The following is a 21387-nucleotide window of genomic DNA, read 5'->3' as shown; positions in this document are numbered from 1 at the left end:
AAAAAAAAAAAAAAAAAAAAGATGCTCAGATTTTTCTGAAGTAACTAGTAGTTTCAGGCATCTAGCTAGTACTCTCTCGACCACCTTCCAGTGTGACTTCTCTCTGCCACTCGAGTTGCCACTCACCCTCCCCTATTTTGTGTCCATCAGAAAGGACAGTTATGATGCAGTGAACGGCAGTATGATAAAGTCCCCCCCTCCAACCAGTCAACTGAAGACAGATAGGGTATTCATGTTCACTCACAGGTGAGGGACACTTGAGTTTGGTTCTGTTGTATATGAAGTTACTGGAGGATGTCTTCCAGCCCACTGGTTCCAGCTGGAAAAGAGAAAAAGGACACCCTGATTGTATAGAAATGTCGGAAGCTATACATGGGCTACTCTTTTGGAAAGGTGCATTCAGACCAGCAACCTGTTAAGATCTGCCACACTGCTCTGGCCAGAGCTGGAACTGTCTCATAGGGAGAAACATCTGTCTCCTGAGTTGCCTCTGAATTTACCCAGAAGGACATCAAGGCCCCAGGAAAGAACATTCAGCCCATAATGAATCTCTTATAAGGCTGGGACCAGAATGCCCACTGCCTCTCCACTTGTGGGTGGCTGTGATTATAGACACTATATCTTCAATTTATAAAATGGTGATCATATTTACCAACTTGTCCAAGTGTGTGCAGCTAGTCAGTTTCAGGAGCACTTTGAAAGCATATCGGTTACCATGACACTCTTACTACATTTGGCTTGTCAGCCCTGAAGAAACTGGAATCTTACTGGAGCTGCTCTCTGGGTTGTCAAGCAGATGAAAACATTTACTAGAAATATCCCAGGGAGCAGTTGTGGTGTGGTGTGGTACTGCTAAATGCTTCCATAGCAGAGTGAGGAGCAGGAAGCTGCTAAACCCCAACCCACCCCAGCAACTTCAGGTAGTTGAACTTGTACCCCAAGGGGAAGAAAAGATCTGGCACCTTGAACTGGTCTGACCTTCATCCCCTATAGAATCTGTTTCAGGTCTATGCCTAGCCTCTAATCCCTGATGATGCAGGAAGTAAACACTCTCCCTGTGCTGGAGACAGACCTGGGCCGTGATCTCACTGTCTGCTGTGTGAAGGCCCTCCACACCCATCTCTTAGGAACTTAGTGGAGACAGATGGCTCTGAGCTTGGCTTTCCCAGGGCATCTGGATGGCTGCCATTAACTGTGGTAGGAGTTCTAGGACACGTATCTTAGGGCTTCTAAAGAAACCATGACATGGAAGCACATGTTAGCTGGGATGGGTTTGAGGTGAAGACCTGTTTCTGCTTTCTTAGAGCCAAGGAAACACAACTGTGTTCCAGCAAACAGAACCACTAGGGACAGAATGGAGGCTAAAGGTCAGGTTGGCTGTTTTTCACGGATACTCCAAGGACTGGGTTCAATAAACCTATCAAACTTCTCTTCCTGTTGGTTCCCATCAGAGTGCATCTACTGCATCCTCCCCACTGGTCACCTGCCCTGATTAGTCTCCACCTCCTTGGCTTCTGTCTTTGTGACTTCTTTTGCAGTCATCCATATCACATTCGTAGCCAATCCCTCTCTAGCCTGCCCCTTGGTACTTGGCCCTATGCTCCCCACTACCAGTTTCTCCCCTAGGGCACTCCTTAATTCTGTGGTTTGGGATACGACATCGGTATACCAATGTCACTTTTCTGTTGTGGTTGTCAAGTCTCACCCAGACCTTCCTATTTGAGCTCCAGGCTCTTTCACTTAGCAGACCCCATGCCTCTGTGTGAGTATCTAGGAGGCAGCCCCTACTTCCCAGGCCTGACACAGAATGCAACTCCCAGGAAGAAGTCTCTTTTGCTATTTCACTATGTTTGGTGTCTTACACCCCAAAGCCAGGAGTTCTTCCCTAGTCACTTCCCTCAGCCAATTTTAAATACATCCTAAGTGACCACAGCTCTCCTCCAGGGCTATCACCCTGGTCTCAGCCACATCCACTCCTGCGATCTCATCTCTTGTACCTTTGATTCCAGTCCACATCTGCGCAGTAGCTAGAGGACCAACGGCAACAGTCAGGCCCTTGTTTAAAACAGCTGAGAATGTGGCCCTTGTCTGTCTGTCTGACCTTGGCCCCTGACTTTGGACTTGAAGCTTCAGCCCATTCCTGACTCTACGCCACATGGGTCCTATTTCTTCTCCCTGGAACACTGTGGCCCATGCCGCTGCCTGGCTGGCAACCTCTTGGCATTCAATTCATATGCCATCAATGAGGCTGCTTCTCCTCACCACTACCCTACATCCCACCTCCCTGCTTTACAGCTTATAAAGCCCAATCTAGTCGGTTTTATGTGACCTTGTGTTCACCTGTCTAGCTTGTTTATCATCCATCTCTTCCTGGTCACACTATTTACACTCGGTGAGAGCAGAGGTATTCTTTATTCTATTGTTCAGTTTCTGGCACCTGGAGCAGTCCCTACCACGTAGTCGTGACGGAGAGTGGTTTGATGAACAGATAGAGAAATGGAAGTCAGCAGGACTGGCATGGAAAGAAGGGAAAAGGCCTGGAGCAGCCCCAGGGGATGGAGTTGTTTTTCTAGAACCAACCATTCTTAACACTGTGGGGTACCAATGATGCAGCCAACCTTAGGGCTAGGCAAGGTACCATGGAGCAGGAAGTCACTGGCCTATGTTGGGGAGGTAAAAGGCCAGGTGTAGTTGGCCTCTTGAGTGTTTAGACGAGGCAAGGAGGTAAGAACCCAAGGTAAAAGGTCAGTGGTGCTTAGGTGGTGCAGGGATTGCCAAGCTGCAAAGTAGAGGCAGGGGCTGCCTAGCATGGTGACCAGAGAAAGGAACTGGGGACACATCCCAAAGGCCTCGTGTACTACAGCAGTGTCTAATCTCTCTTTTCTTTGGAAGACTGAAGGCAGGGCATGATTTGCTCAGGTTCTCTTTCATACAAACTGTGCAGCTGCTCTGTGGGAAACAGATCTACGGCAGCAGACCATAAACCCTTTTTGTTAAAATCATCTTGGGAGTTCTTTTAAAAAGTGGTGATTCTAGACCATTCATAATGGTACATGACTTTAATCCTCGCAATCAGGCATATCTCTATCAGCTCTAGACCAGTTTGGTTTATATGACCAGTAGGGGTATATAGTGGGGTCCTGTCTTGAAAGAAAGAGAAGAATACCAAGTCTAATACCTACTCCATACAAATTTTATCTATTTATCAATTATATATGTATACACACACACACACACACACACACATACATGATGTATGTCTGTGTGTGCATGTGTGCATATGAAAACAGTTGTCCCCAGAGGCCAGAGAAGGGCATCCAACTTCCCAGGAATTACAGGCAATTGTAAACTGCCTGTGCTGGATAGGTTTTTGTCAACTTGATGGATGCTATAGTTATCTGAGAAGAGGGAACCACAATTGAGAAAATGCCTCCATGAGATTGGTCTGTAGGTAAGCCATTAGGTAGGCATTTTCTTAGTGATTGATGTGGGAGGGCCTGGCCCATTGTGGGCAGTGTCTCTCTTGGGCAAATGGTCCTGGATGATATAAGAAAGCAGGCTGAGCAAGCCAATAGCAGCATTCCTCTATGGCCTCTGCTTCCTCAGTTGCTGACTCTAGGTTCCTGTTTGAGTTCATGCTCTGACTTCCTACATGGACGAACTGTGCTGTGGAACTGTAAGCTGAAGGAAACCCTTTTCTATCCAAGTTGCTCTTGGATAAGTTTTATAGCAGCAATAGAAACCTAGCTAAGACACTGTCTGACATAGCCGGGAACTGAACTTAGGATCTCTGCAAGAACAGTATACACTCTTAAGCCAGATGACAAGATGTCTCCAGATCACTGCTATATTTTAAAAGTACTGTTTGTGGAAGCTAACAGAGAAAAACGATAAGTATACATACATGCAGCTGATCATTTTGGTAAAAAGATCATACCAGCATCGTAACCAAGAACCTGAACATGACCAGTTCTCAGAAAGGCTCCTCCTACACCTTCCTCAACCCTATTTCCTTAAAGAGAAATGATCATGAAAGATGACGCTTCCTTCTAATGCCTTACAGTTAGCTACTTGCCTTTGACGTCGGGGAGTGTGCATACGTGTGTGCATGCATATGCTGCACGAATGCATATAATGTTGAGGTGTGTAGAAATACTCTGGCTTCTGGATGTACAACAGTTTGTTGATGGACATCTGTGAAATTTCCAGCTCGAAGTTAACGATGTGTGTGGTGCTCCTATGAAAACTGTAGTATGTATCTTTTGAGCGGACTCTTCTCTGCAGGAGAGTGTTGTTGGGTCTCAGGAAATACACAGGTTCGGCATCATTAGGTACACAAGAGCTTGCCAAAGTGGTTGTAAACATTCATTATATTTAAGTCACCAGAGGATTTAAGGCTCCAGCGGATTCTAATATGAACCAGTGCTGAGAACTGCTGTACAGGGGGTAGGAGTCTAGAGGCAGAGATGCCAAACAGGAGGCAGAGGGTTAGCTGATAAGGAGTACTGGGTAGCAGTGGTAGAATAGGACTCAGAAGGAGAGAAACAGCTCCTGGTCTTGACCTTTGCACAGGTCTCTAGAGGAAGAAATGTGGGTTACGAAGCCAGGAGACACACAAGATACAGTGACAGTGACTTAAAGTGCATTTGTTGCTCCTGTAGAGTGCCCTGGGAACATCAGCCAAAGATGTAGACACTATGTCATAGGACTCTAATTATGAGACATGAATTCACCGACTGTATATGTGCGTATCAGGTTGATGTTATGGCTGGGCCACCAGAGGAAGACATGGGAAACATGGACTCTTGTTTCTGTGGTGCCACTCATCGGCTGTGTGAGGCTGTCCCATGTCTCTTGTTCTTAGTTACAGAGTGCCCTGGCTTGGTGACCTCTCAGATCTCCTCCAGCTCTAACAGCCTATTATTTGTTTGCTGTGACTCTAGAGGTGGCATTCCAGTAAGATGATTGGAGAGTTGGCAGGATGCTAGAGATGTATGTCTGAGACAGGTTTGGGATGAAACATGGGACTCTATAATTATTCCCCTAAATTACATAGGACAAAGGACTCTGGGGTGGTTTTAGGATTTTGTTTTTTAGTTTAGGGTTTTTTTGGTTTGTTTGTTTTTTGTTTGTTTGTTTTTGTTTGTTTGTTTTTTGTTTTGTTTGGTTTGTTTTTGTGTGTGTGTGTGTGATTTGGGTTTGGCTGGGAAAGCACAGTTGTCTTGTGTTCTCAGTGTTTTAGCTTCTGTTTTTATATCTACACCCCTTCCACCTGACCTCATGGAACAAAACTCTCTCACCTGGGTGAATGGAAAGAATACTTACTTAATGCTTTGGAAAAGAAGACAAGAACCTTACAGCAGAGACCAATGGACCTGGTCATGACTGAGCATCTATCTGGCTATTGAGACTCAGGAGACCCTAGAGTATCCCAGCTAGAAGCAGATGTGGCTTGAAGGGAAAGCTGGGGAGGGACGAGCAAGAACTTTGCTTTTCCTGGCTCTTGATAATATGTGGATTCCCCTAAGATTTGGGGGAGCAGAAGACAGGAAATAGATTTCCATTCCATGGAGGGATGTTAAAAGAGACAAGCTGTGGCAGAGTCATTGGAGGACAAAACAAAAGTAAACAGAGCCCCAGGGATGAGTGACAGAGAACTTATCTAGTATGTGTGATGACCTAGGTTCAAAACCCAGAAATAAAACAATAAAACACAACACACACATACAACAAAGCCAGATACAGTTATAATTCTGGCATTTGGGAGGCAGTATTGAAAGTATCAGGTCAGCCTGGGCTATAGGAACTAAGAAAATCAAGATAAACTGAGGAGGCAGGTAGAGGAAAACTCAGAGATATTCTGACAGCAATTTAGAATCCTGTGCAGAAAGAATATGAGGGAAAAGTTTTAGAACTGTGCAGATGGACAACATCAATGGAAAAGAAGCCGGGTCTGCAGCTGATAGGCTTACATGCCACTTTGGGTGCTAGGGAGGAGGTGGCAATGTAGCTAAGGGGAAAGTCGTCGTTGTGAGTCAACTGAGGAAGGCTTCAGGCAGCATTCGGGGTTGCTAACAGGTGTAGGAATATCTGCCCAGCAGTGATTGGCACAGACACCCTTGGCCTGGAACTGCAATAAAGACCAGAGATGTTGATGGTTCAGTCACCAAGGGAAACATGCAGGCCAGATGGGTATTGTTATGGAGCCTAGATCAAAGACTGTAAAAGCACCTCATTTGCTGAGACAGATGATTTAGGGATCAGGGGTGACAGGCAAGGCATAAAGAAGGACAGCTGTCCCTGTGCACCCAGGGCTGCATATTCATTTCATAAGGTTCTCTCCTTAAGTGGAAAGGACTGGAATAGGTCTCTACTGGCAAGAACAGGCTGTGTTGATGCTGCCTATAGAAACACTAGTTGGAGATTTTGTTTGTTTGTTTGTTTGTTTGTTTGTTTTTCAAAACAGGGTTTCTCTGTGTAGCCCTGGCTGTCCTGGAACTCACTCTGTAGACAAGGCTGGCCTCGAACTCAGAAATCCACCTGCCTCTGCCTCCCAAGTGCTGAGATTAAAGGTGTGCGCCACCTCTGCCTGGCTCTAGTTGGAGATTTTGAGAACTGGATACTGAAAGCGTAACGGGGCTGACGTTGGTCTAAACTGGTTTTTGTGCTGAGTCTCTGTATTCTGTATCATTACTTCACAGATGTTGACACAGGTGAACAGAGAGATGCTCTGCCCAAGGATGTACAGCTGGCACTTTCATCGTCTTATTCAGTCTGATTGCAAAGCTATTCTTCTCTTCGTGATGCTGGTAGCTGTGCTAAGTGTGCAAATGTATGTCTATGTACATACCCCCTTTAAAAAGGCATGTATACATGGCGTGTGTATGTAAGTACAAGAGCTTGCAGCCAAGCCTGATGGCCCGAGTTTGGGGCCCAGAAGCCACATGGTTGAAGAGAATTGACTCCTACAAAAGTTGTTCTGACTTCCACATTTATACTGTGGCATGTGCATACACGCAATAAGCAAATCTAATGTCTTAACACATTTTCACATCAAGGGGTGGGGGAGTGAGACGGTGACTTGCCATCCAAGTCTGACGGTCTGAACTTGACCTCTGAAACCCACAGCAGAAGGAGAGAACTGATCCCAGAATATGTCCTCTGATCTCCGTATATTCACACACTCAGGTATAATAAAGATCTGTTAGGGGCTGAGCAGATGGCTCTGAGGGGAAGAGCTTGCTGCTAATTCAACTAAGCATAAGAACATGAATTCAAAGTCCTAGAATCCATGTAAACAAACAAACAGCATGGTTGTGTGTGTGTAACCCCAACACAGTGGAGGGTAGGCAGAAGGTAGGATAGCCAACGTGTGCCCTGGGGCACATACACCAGGATCAATAGTGAAGTTTTAGGGGAAAAAATTCATAGCATCAGTTTGTCCTCTTGTGGGACTGAGCCAATACCCTTAGGGTGCTCCCCCGGGAGCACTTCCACTTACCATGTTATTCCAGAGGGCCATGGCCATCTCTGCATGCCCACGTTCTGAGAAGTGGAAACAGTCTTCAGAGAAGAAACTGAGGTCCAGGCCCCCACGCTGTGACCAGAGACAAGGAGGTTAATGTCTGGACTCAGCTGCCAGCCTCCCCACCCAGCAGGGGACACAGTAGGTCCTCTTTCATCCTTTGGATCCTATTTCAACCTGCTCCAGACACTGGTGGGAAAATCTCCCGGGGTTTTGGATTTTTTAAAAAGTGAACATTTATTAAAGCTTCCTTAGTTCAACACTGTCCTGAAAATGACACTCTAATAATTTTAGGAAGATTTCCATTCTGGGGTGGGAGGTGACATGGGGTGGGGGAGGGACACTTGGTCACTATTAATCCTATTGTTTATTTCTAAGAATGTCTAAGTTCTAATCACACACACACACACAGTAGAAAGAAAAGCTCTACCTTTGGGAGGCTTGCTAGAAGAAGATAATAAAAACAAGTGCTACCTTCTTCAGCTTCCTAGAATGGGCTGCAGCTCACCTCATTCAGTGGGAAAAAGGTATTCCGGAAGAAAGGCTGCACAGTGACTGCAAAGTCCTCACGCTCCACGTACCGGTGCCAATAGGACAGCTCCGAGACGCCGCTCTGAGGATGGAGAGGCTGCTCAATCCAACTGGCAAGGTTAGACAGGGTCTGCTTGGGCTGCCATGGGTTGGTTGTGATGGGAGTAGACCCACGGTAGACTAAAGGGACTTAAAGGAAGTATGCCTGCCCACACAGGGACTCATCCTGCTTGTATGAACCACTGTATCTTACCGCCCTACACTGGCCAATAGGAAGAGAGTCAAGGGGTCCCTGGCTGGAGCTCTCCATTCCCAGGCTCTATTAGTTTTATCCTAAGAGGCTAAGTCTAAGTCATTGGTGAGGTCGAATTGGCCATGGGCCTAGCTGCCTTCACTGCATGTAGTCAGCGAGACCTAGATCACATGAGGACGACTATCTCCTCAGTTCTTCAAAAATGCCTAAGAATTTAGGACTACAGGGGTAGGTAGAGAGCCCATGTGGTTTGGACTCAAGTACCAAAACATAGAATATAAAAGGAGTAAACAAAATATACCCATAGTAAGGACTTCACAATTCACTTGGGATACAGAGGCAAAGGGGAAGACGGGAGGAGCACAGACAGCTTGTCTCGCTTGCTCTTGGAAGGTTGCTGAGGTGAAGAGGGTGGGGGAGGGGGAGGAGGGAGGGCCCCCTTAAAAGGAGTTAGCTTGCAACCAGGCTTTGGGTGGGCTTGTCCCAAGGCCAACAATGGTAACATTGCTATGCAGGTGTGTTGGGGGGGGTAGGCAGAGGGTGGAGGAAGTAACTATTAGTAGAACCAGGGTTTCTATTCATGGAGAGAGGAGAGGGGAAGGCAGCGGGAGCCAGGTACAGTGAGCCTTCTCCTCAGAAAGGTTAGAGGTTAGCAGTGCCCTGCTGTGTATCATCTGCTCTGAAGGCTGGGTTTCTCCCAACTGCCCCTTTGAGATCTCTGTACCATCTTTCCCCAGTTAAACAGTTTGAGGAATAGGATCTCCTTTTAGGGAGCCACTTGCTCTCAGCCGAGCCTTGTTGAACACACAAGTTCTGAGACCTCACTCAGGGAGCATGGCGTGGGCTCCCATCAGGAGCACCCAGGAGGAAGAGAGCATCCAGACTCACCTGGAGGTTCCAGTTTAGTTTCTTCAGCTCCTGCATCGCTGTGAGGTTTTGGGAGTGTCTTAAGCAACTGCAGTTTTTCCTACAAGACAAGAAATCTTGTCTTGAGGCTGCCTTGGCCCAGTCACACCTTCCTAACAGAAGTTTCTGTCCACATGGTGCAGTCTGTGCCACTAAATGGAGGTGGGCGGGGCTTGACACACAAGTATGCCTAAAACACTTGGGTCTAAGTCAAAAAGCCTTAACTCAGGAATGTGCTTGAAAAGGTATGCAGTGGTAAGTGCAGACTGAAGGTTTGGTCCCTAGCTTTGGCACTATGGGGCAGTGGCAGAGCCTTTAGTGGGTGGAGACTAACTGGAGGAAGTAGTCACAGGAGTCACGCCCATTGTTTTCCCACCAGCTTTGCTTTCTAGCCTCCATGAAGTGACCAGCTGCGTTCCCCCACATTTTCCCACCCAAAACTGTCTTGTCAAAGGGCCAAGAGACCACGGACTGAAAAGTGAAGCCTAGAACCAAAATTCCCCTATTCTCATAGACTTGACACAAGATACTTATTTCCGGTTGGAAGGGTTAGCCCCTGAAGCAAGGTCTCTTTCCTCTTGTGTAGACCCTCTTTCTCTGTGGTGATTATTTCCTAACTCTGAGGGAAGGCCCGGGTGGAGTTCTGGCAAGACTTCTGTGGTGGCTTTGCCTCTGGACTCTTCCCCAGTTCTGAGGCTTCTCACTGCCAAGCACTGGGGAGTTTCCTTGGGGTCCAGAGTGTGAAGACAATTGGACAGCCTGAGACACCCTTGACAAGGTGAACTGGGTGATACCAGCATCTGAGGAATTGGAGGGACTTTCCTTGCTAACCATGGCCATTCCACCTGGGGACTTGATTCCTTAGCCACCTTTACAAGACATCTATTTGTCTTCAGATAGGACTTCTTAGTCCCAGCTGCCAAACTTCTGTCCGTCCCACAGTAATTCCTAACTGTTAGAACCTCCGACCCCTGCTTTTGAGGACGGGGTAAAAGCTGTCTGCCTAGCTTGTTCTAGCCCCATACATGAACTTCCTGATGATGTCACTCTTGGGGAGGGTTTATTCCTATTTTTATAAGCAAATATCCAGAGGTCCAGAGACACTGTGGGTTTCCTCAGAAGCAGAGCCAGAATTTTAGGGAAACTAAAGGCGTCCTTGAGGTTTATTGTCCTCTGCAAAGAGTAGACTTGCCAGGGCGGACTTTGGAATCAGAAGTGCCGGGGAGTCTTCTAGGTCATTTGCTGTGTCTCATTTTACAGAAAAGGAAGCTACCATCCAGGGAAGGGAGTAGGTAGGCATGTGATTCTCCAAGCACATCCAAGTGTTTTCTAAGTCCCTGGCTTCTAGCCCTGCCCACACTGTGTCCCTCCTAATATGCCTATGAAACCCTGCCCAGCCCAGGCAGCCTTGCCCCGCACACTTACTGAACTGCCAGTGGCATGGCACATTTCCCACCTTGGGCGTGGTGCAGGCCAGCCAGCTCCATGATTTCTACCACATTGATGAAAACTCTGGGAAGCTGCAGGAGGCAGAGGGGTGGGGTCCATGAGTTTGAGGACAGTCATCAATCTAACCTCATCCTCCCCATCATTGCCACAGAAGAAATGGATGCCCAGGGAGGAGCCTGGATGATTACATCGACTCTTCCTAGTGTCTCTCTTAGTTAGGCAGGAAAGCTGAGACCCAGAGAAGTCACAGGGCTAATAAAAACCACAGGGGTTGTCTTCAAACCCAGGCCAGCTGGCTCCAGTGGAAGCTCTCTGCTATGCCACTGGCTAGTTTCTGAGCCAGTCAGAAGCTGTTTTGTGGAGAAACTTGCCTAGAAGCACCCACAGTGGGGGCCCTCCACACATGTCAATAGTGGAAAAGCAGGGTGGCTTGCAAGACCAGGGAGCAGACTGCTTCCTACCCATTCCTACCTCCTCATAGAGGATGTCCAAGGCTTGCTGGATGTACTTGACATACTCTTTAGTTGAGTTGTCCTCCTGTATAGGGAAAAGGAGGCTCTCTTTGGCTTTCTACTCCGAGAAGAAGAATTAGAGGATGAACTGGGTGACTGCTGTCCCTAAGAGCCCACCTTCTTGCATTCCTCAGACTTGGCCTGAGGGACCTGATGGTGTCCTTTTTCATCAATACATGTCCCCAGGATCCGGGACAACACTGTTTACATGAGGGGCAGGTGTGCTGGGACTCAGAGAGGCATTTCCCTACACTATGTATCCACTGGCAGCTCTGGGTTTCTTCTGGTTTCCAATGACCCCTACAATCCAGGACCCAAGATGAAAGCTCCAGGGGTTAGGTCCTTCGTGCAGCCCAGACTCCCAGTTCTGGACAGGAAGGGAAAGGACTGAGGGAAGATTCTAGAAGAGCTGAGCCTGCATGGGGAAAATAATCATGCCAGGCTCTTGATAGTTACTCTCTGAGATCCACAAGGAGCTATGAGCTTGCCTGCCACCCCCAACAGTGTCAAACATTCCACCACCTCTTCAGAGCCCTGGCAGCTGCCTTTTCCTGGCAAAATAAAATGCAGGATGTCCCCAGCTTAGAACAAGATGTATTCTAAAAGGTACAGGTTTCAAATGCTTGTAAGTCTGGACATGTTTCCCCATAGAGACACATCAGGAATGGGGTCAGCTCCCAGGCCAGCTGGCTGGGGTTGGGTTGCTTAGGTTATCATGGCCCTGAAGGGCAGCAAGGACACTCGGTTTGGTTCTATTTTCCCAACTCCATTTACCTCCCCCTCCAAGAGAGGGCAGACTCCAAGCAGACACAAGACATAGAGTCACTGGCCATCTACCGGAAAGTGCCATCTCTCTGTCCCAAAGAGGCCACCACCTCAGTGTCTAAAGACTGGGTCCTTCTAGACCTTTCTTCTGAGTTGGGAAACCACTTAGGAAAGCTAAGTCTCAGCGGCTCTGTGTAAACCAGAGGCTGCCTGGGTAGAATCAAGCGCCTGGAGCCCAGCCTAGTATGACATTCAAAAGGGAAGGAGATGAGTCAGAGCCTAAGGTGAGGAGGATGGGGGCAGCAACTTAATTCCCAGGCTCTCAGTGAGGCTTGCCAGGGGCTTACCGGATTCTCACAGTAAAGACACAGGTCGTTGTTTCCAATGAGGAGTGTAATCAGCTTCCAGTCTTCCTGTAGGTTGATTTTCTGAGAAGACAAATCCTGAGTTTAAGATCTGGGGACAACTGCTGGTAACACTAACCGTGCTACCCAGTCAGCTTCTCAGATACTGTCATCTTTTCTGTATCACACAAAGTATGAGGTGGGGTCTCCTCCATGCTTCTCTGAGGTGATGGGCACGCCCCTGTAAGACGTGTGTACGGGTGTGTATGTGTGTGTGTGTGTGTGTGGGGATTCTGCTCACACAAAGGAGACAGACTACTTTCTCCATCCCTCTCCCCCCGAAATCCTCTTAATAGGCTAAAGTGGGTGTGTCCCACAGGAAAGGCCTCATGGGCTCTCGTGTTCCTCAGATGTACTCTGAGATGTTCAAAGGAGTCTGTGTCAAAAGATGGAACTTGAGGGTCAGGGTTTCTAGGGCCTGGGTTCATAGAGGGAGAGCCCAGTGGGGTCAGCATGGTGGGGTAGATCCAGGGAGGCCCTGGAGTTGTGGCTTCCTTTCACTGTCCACCATAAACTGAGTCCCTCCAGCTGGAGTCCACAGCACAAGAACAGAGCGTTAGGAAAAAGTGCAAGTGAGATTCTGAGGAGTTGGGGAGGGAGAAAGGGGAAGGCCTGGAATGGGCAGCCTATTTTTAGAACTTGGTGTTTATATAAGAAGGTGCTGGGAAGGCAGCTTTTGGGTAAAGGCCCCAGGCCTGTGATCTTGGCCAATTCCTCGTTCCACCTTGCCTACCTGCAGCCTACCCTGGGGCAGGGTGCCTGCAGGCAGCGCCTGTGAACTCCCTTGAAGACCACCTGAAGGCAAGCTATAGGGGCATTGGAGGGGTTCAACAGGCCTATAAACCCCCAGCTAAAGAGAAAAATGGCTTTTAGAGGGTCTGCACTCACAGGTGTGCCTTTTATCCTCTTCACCAGGGTCCGAGCCTGGGCCGGCATGTCCCTAGAGAGAGGGACAAAAGTCACTTTCAGACTTGCTTGGGATGGAGAACCTAATCCGGACTCCAACAGTACTAACTCCATGAAAGTCATTCTAAGTCAATCTTGAGGATTCTGCTTGGGTTTTTTCTCACCAGGGAGCTGCCAGGGACCTGGGGCTACACCTATCCAGACCCTGATGCCCCTGGGGCAGGATCTGGGTCTCACTGACCTTGTATCTACGATTTGAACATTCTCACCAGAGATTTTTTTTCCTCCCTCTTTTACCAAATCTTTTCACTACAAGCCAAGCCTCTTTGATTCTTACTCGGGTGCCTGTTTTAAAAATAATCCATTTTATTTTTGAAAAGAGTCACATTCCTAAATTATCCCCCAGCTTTCTCCTTCCCAGGCATGGCGAGCCCTTCACCTTCATCTGAGCCCCAGTGCCCAACCCTCGGATCCCTTTGTTCTTCTCAGTCATGACTTGCATCTTGACACTATTATCTTCTCCCTCCCTCCCAACAGGACAGGAGAGCCCAGTGCAGGCAGGACTGGGCTCCGTTCATTACCCTTGTTTGTTGGAAATTAAGGCATACTATTAGGTTCGAGATACTCGGTAATGAGACTGGTGGTAGAATAGCACACAGCAATGAAAAGGAATTAAACGTGGTTATCTGCAGCATTGATGGACCTAGGAGAGCTGTGAGCAATAGGCCTGTTTACAGCACGATGGCAGTGATAGCCTCATGGGTACACAGGTGTCAAAGACTCATCAAACTATATACTTCTGAATATCCATGGTTCATTGTGGGTCAATATAGCTCAACGAGGCCAAATCCTTAAAAAGACAGATGGACTGAGCTAGGTGTGGTGGAGCACACCTGCAATCCCAGGCCTAGGGATACAGAGGCAGGAGAATTGGGAGTTGAGGGCCAGCCTTGGCTACACAGTGAATTAGAGGTCAGACTGGGTTACCTGAGACCCTGTCACAAAACAACAAAATTGAGAAATCAGGTGAGCAAAAGACACATGGCCAACATGAGAAGCCAACGCAAGATGGTTATAGTCTGTGTAATGCATGGTGCCGCCCCTGTCCCTTACGTGGAGAACGTATGCACCCAGGATTGTATTGATAGGTACATATAGGTTGTAAAGTAAAGGCACAGATATGCTGCAACTTTTAATAGGCCCAAGTCAGGCTCAAGGGCATTCATAGTGATGAGCCCTTAGGTTCCCTGGGGAGGTGCGGTGCCTTTTGCATCCCCCTCACTCTACCCCCCCCCCTCCCAAGCAATCTTCTTCCTAGCCCCCAGGCCCTCCCTCACCACGCTCTTCTTTCCTGTGTCCTTATCTGCAGCTCTTCTGTCTCATCTCCCCATCCCCTCCAGGGCTCAGGGCCTCTCCTTGTAGCTGTTTCCACAGCTCTGTGAGTCCACATAGGTCCCAGGCCTGAGACAGGTCCTGATATTCTCCTGCCTTCCTAAGCACTCTATGGGCCAGTATCAAGTGAGCCCAGTCTGTGGTGTTGTCTAGTCCCTTGACGGACTCATTCCTCAGGGCACAGGGTTTACACCATTTCAGTCTATGCTATCTCTCAGTAACTCAGAGAATGAATGCAATTTTGCTTGTTGTTTAGCAGAAGGGAAGTTAGCTGTTGAATAAAACTGTGAAACTAAATATCCCAAATAACAGCAAATTTTTGTACGCATGTGGAGTACTTAGTCCTAAATTCTTTCTAAAGTTTATCTCCTTTAATCCTATGACAGCTCTGAGGGACAGGTACTATGATTAACCTCGTTATAGAGGAGAAAACCAAGACTCAGAGATGCTAAGAAACTTGGTCAAGATCACATAGTCTTACAGGTTTGAGGAAAGATTTGAACACAGAAGATCTGACCTCTGTGTACCTGACTCATGTGTACATGAGTGCTAGGGATTCAAACTTGGATCCTTGTATCACACCCCCCCCCCCACCGTGAGCTCATACTTATCCGCTGATAAATGACAGAGTAGAGATAAGAGAACAATTCCCAAACTTTACTCAAACTTTGCTTCCCCCAACACTGGACACTTTGTGTCAATGATGTCTCCTACCACTGCCTCTGCTCAGGCAGAGGTGCAGGGTGGGGAGGGGAGGGGAGGGGAGGGAAGGGGAGGGGAGGGGTGGTGGGAGACTGAAGAGAGACAGCTCAGTGGGTAAAGTGCTCGTTATGCAAGCGTGAGGACCTGTGCCGGAATCCCCAGTGCCCATGTAAAAGCCAGGCACAGCAGTGTACCCCTGTAATCTCCTTGGGGTAGAGATGGTGCACTCTTGAAATTCACTAGCCAGCTAACTAGCCATATTGGTGAGCTCCAGGCTCAGAGGGAGACCGAGTCTCAAAATACAAAGTGAGGAGGGCAGCGAGTTGGTTCGGTGAGGGAAAGTGCTTGCTACACACAAGCCTGAAAACCCAGAGTCTGAGTCCTGGAAGTCCATGAAGTAAGGAGAGAACTGACTTCTCAAAGATGATCACGCACCTCCCACGTGTATACACACCACACACAAATAATAAAATCAGAGGGCTGGAGAGAAAGCTCAGCAGTTAAAAATGTTTGCTTGCAAAGGACAAGGATTCAGTTTTCATGCCAAGCAGCTTATAGTCGTCTGCGTCTCTAGCTCTAGGGATCCCAACCCTATCTTCTGGCCTCTGCAGGCACAGGAGAGCACACAGGCACACTCACATGCACACAAAAGAAACCTTTGAAAATTTAATGCTGGCGAGTTATTTATTGGAATATGACATTGTCCTCTGGCCTCAACTTGTAGGAGCACAAGGAGTACATGTATACATGCACCTGAATGCACATACCCACATGCCCCCTCCCAAAGAGAGAGGAGGAAGGGAAGAGAGGAGGAGGAGGAGGAGGAGCACTGACAGAGCCTGGTGATCAAAGCCTGGCTCCATGCATATGACAGTAACTATGTGGAGGAGGAGTAGGAGCACTGACAGGCTGAGGAACCAGGCCCTGGTGAACAAAGCCTGGGTTCTATGATCATGACAGTTACTAGGAGGAGGAGGAGGAGGAGGAGGAGGAGGAGGAGGAGGAGGAGGAGGAGGAGGACTTAACAGACTGAGGAGCCAGCCCTAAAGCCTGGGCTCTATGCTCAGGACAGTAATCCTAACAGTCACTAAGTGCTAGAATGCCCACAGGGCCCAGTGTTTTGTAGACAAAGAAGTCCTTCCTCATGTGACACTGAGGAGCTATCACGGCTTCTGTGGCATGGAGATTCACACTGAGCCCTGGGTCCTGGTTAGGCTTCCAAAACGAATGTTCTCTGTAAGCAGAGTGAGTCAAGCCTGTGCCGTCTCCCTGGTGACAAGAACACAGCAGCAATCCTTCTGCAAAGCAAATACCCAGCACGCTCTACGCTCTATGCTCTGCGCTCTGCTCCATGCAGGAAGTCAATGAACCCAGTCAGGCATTTCAGCTTTCATTACCTGGGTTTCTGTCAACAACAGAGAGCCCAGAGAAAACAACCACTGCTGAGCTATGTGAGGGGCCCTGACAGCCAACTGTCAAGGATATGAGACAAGACAGAGAAAAGCAGAGGAAGCGAACTGAGCGATTCACAATGTTGTGAGCCACTCTGAACAGATGGCTCATGTCCCTGAGAGACAGGAAGTGGGACTGGAGCCAGCAGGGACAGAGCCTGCTTGTGTAGTAGATGGGCTCCTATTGCCCCTTTAACAGTGCAGTGGTCAGGGCTATGTTCAGGAATGGTTTGATCCAGGTTCTTCCCTCATAACTTTCTAGGTGACTTTGGCTGTTTAAGAATGTCTCTAGCCACAAAGCCCACATCATAGTACCTGTGCCCAAGGGTGTACAGATTACAGGAGATATTCACGTGGAAGATCTGATGCAGGTCCAGCACTCAGGGATGCTCTGCGTACTGAGGTTATGACCCAGCTGGGTCCTAGACACTTCCCCTTGCTGTTCCCAAATTCCCACCTTAATCTCTTTGCTAGTCCCCACATCAACTCACTGAGCTCTGGCTCCTTCTTCTGCCACATTTAATCCTGCCATTTTGTCCAGGGTACCAGTAGAGAATCCAATGATGGAAGGGTTGAACTTCTTCAGGATGTCTTTAGAGAGGGATGAAGCAGAGAGCACAGCTGAAAGGAACTGAGGTGGGCATGTAGTTTGGAAGCCCATGTGGGTGGGAGTGTGTGTGGGGTGCTTATCCCTCTGGGGCTAGCCAGTTTCCTCCCCTGCAGACAGTGCCCTCTTTCCCCCACTGTAGGCAGAAGCCCTTAGTCTCAGTGAGGGTTATGGTGGACATTTTGGTGAGGGCTACTTACTGGGAAGTGTGGTATGAGTCTCCAACTTTCCATCTCCTCCAATGCTGAAGAAGAGAAAGTAACTTTGTCAGTCAATGTTGCACTGACCTTCGGCCTTCTGGGCTGTCACAGGTAGGAGTCAGGACAGAGGGATTCTGTCCTTGAGGCATTTCTCCTTCCACCCTCAGAGCTAACCCAAGCATCACCCAGTCTCTTTGGATATCAGAGTTGGGCCATGTGGACTAGGCCTACCCCTGAGCAGGTGGTGGGGAACCCACTTCCTATACCTCTTTTGTTTGTTTTGATTTTGAAACAGGGTTTCTTTCTGTAGCCCTGGCTGTCCTGGAACTCTGTAGACTCACTCTGTAGACCAGGCTGGCCTTGAACTCACAGAGGTCCGCCTGCCTTTGCCGCCTGAGTGCTGGGCTTAAAGGCGTGTGCCACCAGTGCCTGGCTTCTTATACCTCTTTAGGGGACTATTATCTGTAGAGAGTGAGCCAAGAGCACTCTTACCTCCAAGACAGCCCCCTCCAGGGCGTGGCTAGACTTTTGGATCCCCTTGGCCGAGCTCCCGTGGCTGTCTGTGGAGAGCAAAGAGAAGCTTTAAAAAGGGTTCCACTGGGTGGTGGTGCATGCCTTTAATCCCAGCACTTGGGAGGCAGAGGCAGGTGGATTTCTGAGTTTGAGGCCAGCCTGTCTACAAAGTGAGTTCCAGGAAAGCCAGGGCTATACAGAGAAACCCTGTCTCGAAAAAACCAAAAACCAAACCAAAAACCAAACCAAAACAAAACAAAACAAAAAAGGGTTCCCTGTGGCAATGTAGCTTGAGGACTTCCCGGGGCCTCTGGCCCTGGAATCGCAGCTGGCATTAGTCTTTGTTAGGGAAGGTCCCACTCTTCTCTATGCCTATTCTCTTCTCTGCTGTCTGCGTTCCTCCCAGTCTTGCTTGGTCCTGCTGATCTCTTCTGATGCTTCCCTACCCCAGTGAAGGTCCTTTAATTTGTCTATCATACCCTTGGAGACATTCACATGCCTGCAGTGGACAACACTGGCATCCCATCTGACTTCATAGGTACCACAGGCTCCCTTCCTGCCATCAAGGCTCATCTCCAGGGTCTAAAGCAAAACACTGTCCCCAGTATGGATGCCATAATCCAGCATCCCCATTCTGTCCCTCTGCTTCCCACTTTCTTTGTTTTTTGAGACAGGGTTTCTCTGTGTGGCCCTGGCTGTCCTGAAGCTCAGTGTGTAGATCAGACTGGCCTTGAACTCAGAAATCTGTCTGCCTCTGCTCCCAAGTGCTGGAATGAAAGGTGTGTGTCACCATCTCCTGGCGCTTTCTTGCAGAGCCTCCAATTGAGGAACACAGGCCTGTCACTTCTTTCAAAGCCCAGGGCCCTGAGCTGTGCTGCTCTGTCCTTGCCCTCTCCTTCCTTCTCCCTTCCTGGAGTGTTGCTCCCCCTCCCCCTCCCCACCCCACCCCAGCGACCTCTAGTTTATTCTCTCCTATCTCTGACCAAACCCCTCCTTGCTGTCCCCCTCCAGTTTAGGGTCAAAGCCAAGCCCCTCTTCCCCAGTGGGGACACATACTCTGAAGCCCACCTCCCCCTTTTGCTTCGTCTTTCTCATTTCTTTTCTATGAAGATTTCTTAGACTGCCTTCTTTTATTTAAAAAAAAAATAATAAAAAAGAAACATTCTACCTTTGAAATTTACCAAAGTAACGCATGCTCACCATAACCAATTAAACAAAGATTAAAAACAAACAAACAAACAAACAAGCAAGCAAAAGAACAACTTAATCCTACCACAGGAATCTTTCACCAAGGCTTTGGGGTACAACTCAGCTAGCAGGGTTCTTGCCTGGTATGCATGAAGGCCTGGGTGGGTTCTCAGTGTTGGGTTTGATAGTATACACCCATAATCCCAGCACTCCAGAGATAGAGGCACAAGGGTTGGGAGTTACAGGAAGTCTGAGGCTAGCTTGGGCTACCTGAGATCTTCTCTCAAATTAAACAATCAATATTGGGCCGAGTAGCTCATGCCTATAAACCAGCAACTTGAGAAACCAAGGCTTGCTATGAGTTTGAAGCTAGCCTGGGCTACAGAGCAAGCTGGAGACTATTTATTGAGACCCCTCAACTCACAAAACAAAATGGAAATAATCTAGTCCTGACAACCTCCTTCATCTATTATATCATCTCTTTCCCCTGACCCCATGCACATGCCCTACCAGGGTGAAGTCATGGTTGATCTGGCCTGGAACACACCCTTCACTACTTTCCCATGTCCACAGCACAATTAAAATGCCTTCATTTCCACGTGGGGTAGTTTTGTTTCCACAGGAATGGACATGAATTGTGAAAGTACTGCATGTCACCTATTCACTCATGATTCTCCTCCCTGGAAGTGTCTTGCTGTCTTAGCCAGAGGGCTATGATGTCCCACTCTTCCTTTTAGAATTGCTGACTGAGCATGGTGCTCACAGCAGTAGCTAAACAGCAGACTAGTGGAACTGTGCCAGGACCGAGTTGGGTTTCTCTCTGTCCCTAAGGAACATGTCCTTAAGCAGGGTGAGGGGTCAGGGGCGATATGTAGATAAGACCTATTACTTTTTTGGACTGGGTTGATGGTGTTGTGTTTAGGCAACATGTATAATACTGACAATGTTAGGGAACAGTAGGGGATCAGGAGGAGGACCTTGTGCACAGGTGAAGCTCAAGTAGGGCAAAGGAAGATGGGGGGCTGGGATACACAAGTCATGCCTGGAAGGAATCCCCTTGCTGAACCTGAATGTAGCATTGGTGCTGAAGTAGAGCTGACTCTGCAACTGCTAGGCTAAATTCTGTGGAGCCCACGCTGGCCCGTGGCTTAGTACTCACAGTCAGAAAGTCACCCATTGCTGCCACCACCTTGATGTCTGCTGGTCGGAGCTCATGAACTAGAAGAGACAGGCAAGAGGAGAGCTGGCAGATGTTAGCCTGATACACTGAGTCTGCCCTAGCTCACAGATCCTTCCTTGTGCTGCCCGATTCTAGCCTCAGGCTTTTACCAGTGCTGTCCCTTCTTTTCATTCAGAACACTGAGGCTCTGAATAGCAGAGGCTTGATAGCTACCATCCAGTACCCTACGGGTTGGTCCAGCAGAGTTCCAGTGTGGGTCATGCAAAATAAGCAGCTAGGATCACATCCCTGGCTGTACTTGTCTCACCAATCAGGGAGGCCTGAGGAGCTGTGTTGAAACTTCAAAGAGACTAAATGGACTTACTGGGAGGAGTGGGGGGGGGGAGGCCTGAGCCCTCCATGAGGGAGTTCAGCAGTAAGTACAGAGCAGCTTCTTGGGACCTCCAAGCATCTAGCTCTGCCATGCATTGGAATCAGCAAGGTCCACTCAATGCTCCAGGTACACCTACAGGTCTGGCACCCAATGTGTGTGCTGTTTCCACTTACCTGAGGTGGGTACCTGGCTGGAAGGGCTCTTCTCTGTGCACAGGAAGTCACTGCCCCAGTTCTAAGTCAGGAGAGAGAAGATAAGGGTCATCACTCACATGCAGGCAAAGTACACCTAGGAAGAATCAGCCAAGGACCTAGAGATATGCCACTGGAGCCGTTCCCAGATGGGTACGAGTGGTTATCGGGAGGTGTGGAAAAGGAAATCAGAGAGAAGTGGGCTTCTGCTTACACACACACACACGCACCACACACTACACATACACAAAACACATACCACATACACACAAAACACACACACACTACACACACACAAAACACATACCACATACACAAAACACATACACACAAAACACA

At 48.4% G+C, this 21387-nt stretch overlaps 1 protein-coding gene across 6 annotated transcripts in view; it reads right to left on the bottom strand.

The window, feature by feature from the left end:
- Plb1 (phospholipase B1) overlaps positions 1-21387 on the bottom strand; it is a 138999-nt gene that overhangs the window by 3609 nt on the left and 114003 nt on the right. For 4 of the 6 annotated variants that reach the window (XM_021162761.1, XM_021162762.1, XM_021162763.1 and 1 more), the window contains 13 exons: positions 21031-21091; positions 20464-20522; positions 18096-18163; positions 17604-17647; positions 17288-17387; positions 13234-13285; positions 12289-12369; positions 11136-11201; positions 10641-10735; positions 9198-9276; positions 8034-8138; positions 7502-7597; positions 245-319 (listed from right to left, as the gene is read on the bottom strand). In XM_021162761.1, the coding sequence (XP_021018420.1) occupies positions 245-319; positions 7502-7597; positions 8034-8138; positions 9198-9276; positions 10641-10735; positions 11136-11201; positions 12289-12369; positions 13234-13285; positions 17288-17387; positions 17604-17647; positions 18096-18163; positions 20464-20522; positions 21031-21091 (981 nt within the window). Of the gene's footprint in view, positions 1-244; positions 320-7501; positions 7598-8033; positions 8139-9197; positions 9277-10640; positions 10736-11135; positions 11202-12288; positions 12370-13233; positions 13286-17287; positions 17388-17603; positions 17648-18095; positions 18164-20463; positions 20523-21030; positions 21092-21387 lie in introns of those variants that run through there. The other 2 variants (XR_002377944.1, XM_021162765.1) reach the window with 2 other exon arrangements.

The sequence above is a fragment of the Mus caroli genome, chromosome 5, assembly GCF_900094665.2.
Source record: "Mus caroli chromosome 5, CAROLI_EIJ_v1.1, whole genome shotgun sequence".
Classification (NCBI taxonomy): Eukaryota; Metazoa; Chordata; class Mammalia; order Rodentia; family Muridae; genus Mus; species Mus caroli.
This window is presented reverse-complemented; position numbering and strand designations above follow the sequence as displayed.